The sequence below is a fragment of the Pundamilia nyererei genome, unplaced genomic scaffold, assembly GCF_000239375.1.
Source record: "Pundamilia nyererei isolate P.nyererei 1_Seehausen unplaced genomic scaffold, PunNye1.0 scaffold00415, whole genome shotgun sequence".
Lineage (NCBI taxonomy): Eukaryota > Metazoa > Chordata > Actinopteri > Cichliformes > Cichlidae > Pundamilia > Pundamilia nyererei.
The window spans coordinates 189,194-193,148 of record NW_005187816.1 but is presented as its reverse complement, the minus strand read 5'-3'; the positions used below and the strand labels follow the sequence as shown (position 1 = coordinate 193,148).

General features: G+C 38.7%; 1 protein-coding gene across 5 annotated transcripts in view; it reads left to right on the top strand.

Annotated features, from left to right (window-relative positions):
• The first annotated feature begins 445 nt into the window (after positions 1 to 445).
• Positions 446 to 3,955, top strand: part of LOC102200642 (high choriolytic enzyme 1-like) — a 5,786-nt gene continuing 2,276 nt past the window's right edge. Inside the window, exons 1-11 of one of the 5 annotated variants that reach the window (XM_013915977.1) lie at positions 446 to 530; positions 607 to 645; positions 728 to 793; positions 1,250 to 1,300; positions 1,509 to 1,559; positions 1,669 to 1,719; positions 2,030 to 2,080; positions 2,276 to 2,326; positions 2,600 to 2,659; positions 2,771 to 2,830; positions 2,902 to 2,958. In XM_013915977.1, coding sequence (XP_013771431.1) covers positions 482 to 530; positions 607 to 645; positions 728 to 793; positions 1,250 to 1,300; positions 1,509 to 1,559; positions 1,669 to 1,719; positions 2,030 to 2,080; positions 2,276 to 2,326; positions 2,600 to 2,659; positions 2,771 to 2,830; positions 2,902 to 2,958 — 586 coding nt within the window. In that variant the 5' untranslated portion in view covers positions 446 to 481. The remainder of the gene's footprint in view (positions 531 to 606; positions 646 to 727; positions 794 to 1,249; positions 1,301 to 1,508; positions 1,560 to 1,668; positions 1,720 to 2,029; positions 2,081 to 2,275; positions 2,327 to 2,599; positions 2,660 to 2,770; positions 2,831 to 2,901; positions 2,959 to 3,955) is intronic. The other 4 variants (XM_013915978.1, XM_013915979.1, XM_013915980.1 and 1 more) reach the window with 4 other exon arrangements.

Below are 3,955 nucleotides of genomic sequence, written 5' to 3'. Positions count from 1 at the left end.
GATTTTTTTTTCCACATTCTGTCTCTCACAGTTGAAGTGTACCTCTGGTGCAAATTACTGACCTCTGTCATCATTTTGGGTGGGGGAACTTGCACAATCGGTGGCTGACTAAATACTTTTTTGCCCCACTGTATATTTTGCAACCACATTAGAGTCCCATGACCTCCACAAAGCAAGGGCATTAGAGAACAAATACATGATATGACACATTAAAAAAAGGCATGATATCCAGCTCAAATGCATAATAAATGACATTTTGCTGTCTCTCCCATAATCTCAATTCAAGATTGTTTGAGTGTTATATCGCCTCCTTGTGAAATGTCTCTTCCTACACTGCCAACCAAAAATAATGTAGCACCATCTAGTGGTTTAATTTTAGTTTGGACCGTTGTAATCAGTGGAAGTGATGACACCTGTGGAGACAGTAACATGTCTATATCAGAGAGACAACACCTGTTACAGCTTTTCTCTTTGCCAAAAGATGTCTTGCTGCATTATGTGGCTGCTGGCCGCCTTCTGCCTGTCAACAGGTACAGCCTAAAAACATATGTACTGCAAAGTATGGATTTTTAGCTTAATAGTGATAATGTTTTTGTGTGTATGTAGTTGGCAGTGTTCCCATCAGTCCCGTCGGTCCTTTCGCAGGTTGGTGCTCATTAAATTCATTTGCATGTTTGATTTGCATATGCTGCAACATATCAAATCTGAGGATTCTACATTTTTGTAGGTAATGTTTCTTTAAATGCCACTACCACGGGTGGGTATGAGAGCACCACTGCAGCGACTCAAAGAGGTAAGCTCCAGAGTTTGTTTGTTTTTTAATTCATAATCAATAACATTTCCAAATGTAGTTAAGATATTGAAAGTGTCACTTTCAGTTAGTGCCTATTTTTGTGTGGGTGTGGGGGGGTGTGTGGATTTAAGGGTGGATGCAGTGTGAGATGTGCAGCAGTTCCCCTTACTTGTGACATGACAGATTTTTGATGTGATGTTTTTTTTTTAATTACGCCCACAATGCCACCAGCTCTGCTCCAGACTTGTGATCAGTTTATGCACTTGCACTGTTTTTAGATTTGCTAGAATACAATGATGACTTAAAGATTTTCTAACACTTGATACAATAGAAGTTTCTACAGACAGAATATTTTTTGCTTCATGGGTCCCCGGTATTTGTGTCATATGCTGAAAGTTCTTTACACCCTTAAAATAAGTGGAAACATCATTGATATTAGCTGTATTTTTATTTCAGATTATGCCTTTTCTCTAAATCCCACCATGAATACCACCAGCTCTGCTCCAGGTTGGTGCTCACTGAATCACTCAGAATATTTTTCATTTGCTAGATCATGAATCCAGTCCACTTAACTGTCTCCAGGGTGGTTGTTGTGCATCTGGTATTATTTAGTGTGGACCACTGCATACAATGGCTGTCCAGTAACCCAGAATATTTGATTCTGGTATCGTTACGGTCATTTATATGAAATATATGTACTGGATTTTCATTTCAGTGGGTGCAACTCCTTTAAATGATGCTCTGAATGCCAGCAGACTTGCTGAAGGTTGGTTCGGAATTATTTTAGAGTTATGTCTTTGGAAAGCCGTTATTGTCCAATATATTTTGTACATGCTTAAAAGTGGAAATTGTCAATACTGGTCTTTGCCTTTCAGATCATCATATTTTTTTAGAAAACACTCTGAACGCTACGAACTCTGTTCCAGGTTGGCTTCTGGTTAATTCACTAGCACCCTTATACATTTGTTACTTTCTCTAATTAAGAAAATTGTTTTGGGAATTGTACCATTTCTATGGTTATGTATAACCAAAGAACAGATTTAGTATTTTGTTTCGTGCGCTTTATAAACACTGCTTCCATTTCGGTTGGCACAGCTCCTTTAAATGATGCCCTGAATGCAAGCAGTCTTGCTGAACGTTTGTGCTAATGTGTTTCTGTGGGTTATGTCATTGGAAAGTCATCAGTGTTAATATAACTCTGCCTGTTCAAAAAGCAAAATTTGATGTTTGTTTCAGACAATGCCATATATTTAAATGATACCTTCAATACCATCAGCTCTGCTCCAGGTTGGTGGTCACTGAGTGACTCAGATTATTTTCCATTGGTAGAATATGAATTCCTTCATTATTCTTAACTCCCTTGTAAATCCCAGGATGGTTGGTGTGTGAAATTCTTTGATTATTATTATTTTGTATTGTTACAGTCATTTATATGGAATCTGTACTGCACAATGTAAACCCTGGATGTGCTTTATATTTCAGGTGGTGCAACTCCTTTAAATTATGCTCTGAATATCACCAGTCTTGCTGAAGGTTGGTGCAAATAATTGTTTTGTCATTGGAAGGCCATTAGTGTTAGTTTACTGTGTACATGCTTAAAAATGGGAAAGATGGTCAATATTGGATGTTTGTTTCAGATTATCCCTTAAATTTGAATGACCCCCACAATAATACAGACTCTGCTACAGTTTTGTGTTTGCTTGACTCACTTGCACTAGTCTACTGTTCTAAGATTAGACATTGACAGACAGCTCCTGCAGATTAATTGTATCCTTCTTGGTTTAAAAACATTGTGCATACTTGTAGTTGGTTTAGTTGGTCCACGATTTTTAACTGATGCCCTGAATGCCACCAGTCCTGCTGCAGGTTGGTCATTATTTTTGTGGTTTAAATCTTCACAATTAGTTTTTAGTATTAGTATTTTGTACATGCTTAAAAGTGGAAACATGATGGACGTTGAATGCGTTTCTGTTTCAGACTACGCCACATCTTTCAATGACACCCACATTACTTCAAATACAACTGGCTCTGCTCCAGGTCTGTTTTCACAAGACTTCAGACTGTCAGGTTTTATGTTTGAGGTGTTCTAAATATGTGGCTGTCTGCAGGTGCTGCAGCTCCAGAACCTGAATCTTCAAAGAATAAGAGTGCAGAAACTTTGAAAGGTAAAACTTGAGCATAGCATGAGATTAGACTGGCCACAATCCTGGCAGATTAGCTAGTGTTAGCACTTATACACATCCTATTATAGACAGTATTTAAGATGCTTTAGCCAGCCCAGATGAGATAGTCAGATGCCATCAAGCACTATTTCAGTTAATCGATGTCCAATCAGCTGGCTCTGTTGTGGGATCTTTCTTATCTCGCTGCCTCTTGCCTGTTCCATGGCCATATGTGCAATATGGCCATGGAACAGCCAATCACAAAATTGAGCCTTACTCCAGATGGAAAAACCAGCCTCTTGATTAGTGGGCCACACTAAACCACTTAATTTTCATGTCCAATGACTACTGTTAAGGTTCAAATATTGAGGAAGGAGAGTACAAACCACCATGGTCCAGAAGATCTTGGTCAAACGATTGATTTTAATGAATACACACGTGTGGGAAGACAACTCTGTACGCAGACAGCAATTGATCTTCGACTTACTCAAAGCATACACAGATTTTTATAGCATCAGGGTTTGATTTACTGACGCCCCTTCAACGTCACAGATACATTTCATACATGGATCAGATCAACACAGTTCGAAAGAACATTCTTCTATTTTCATAGCCGGTACTTCCAGTCAACCTTTTGACTTCCCGTTCAGCCACCCATCGTGCAAGACCTCGTTCCTTATTTTCAGAGACACCAAGGGATGGTTCCTCTTTTTATAGAGACATTTTCGCAGTTAGAACCAGACATGATGAACCTCTTTCCTATAAATAATTCTAACTCATGTGTGTGTGTGTCACGACCTCACTGACTGTCTCTTGTCCTTTAATGCTCTCTCTTCTCACCCGTTGCACTTCTGACCTTTCACCAGAACAGAGGCTCATCCTTATGTGCACTAACCTAACTGAAACTATGCATATGTCATCTACTAAATAAATGTTTTAATCAAGAACCTCTTACTAAAAGCTTAATATGAAAATGACCTGATATAAGTGTTTTGTAAGC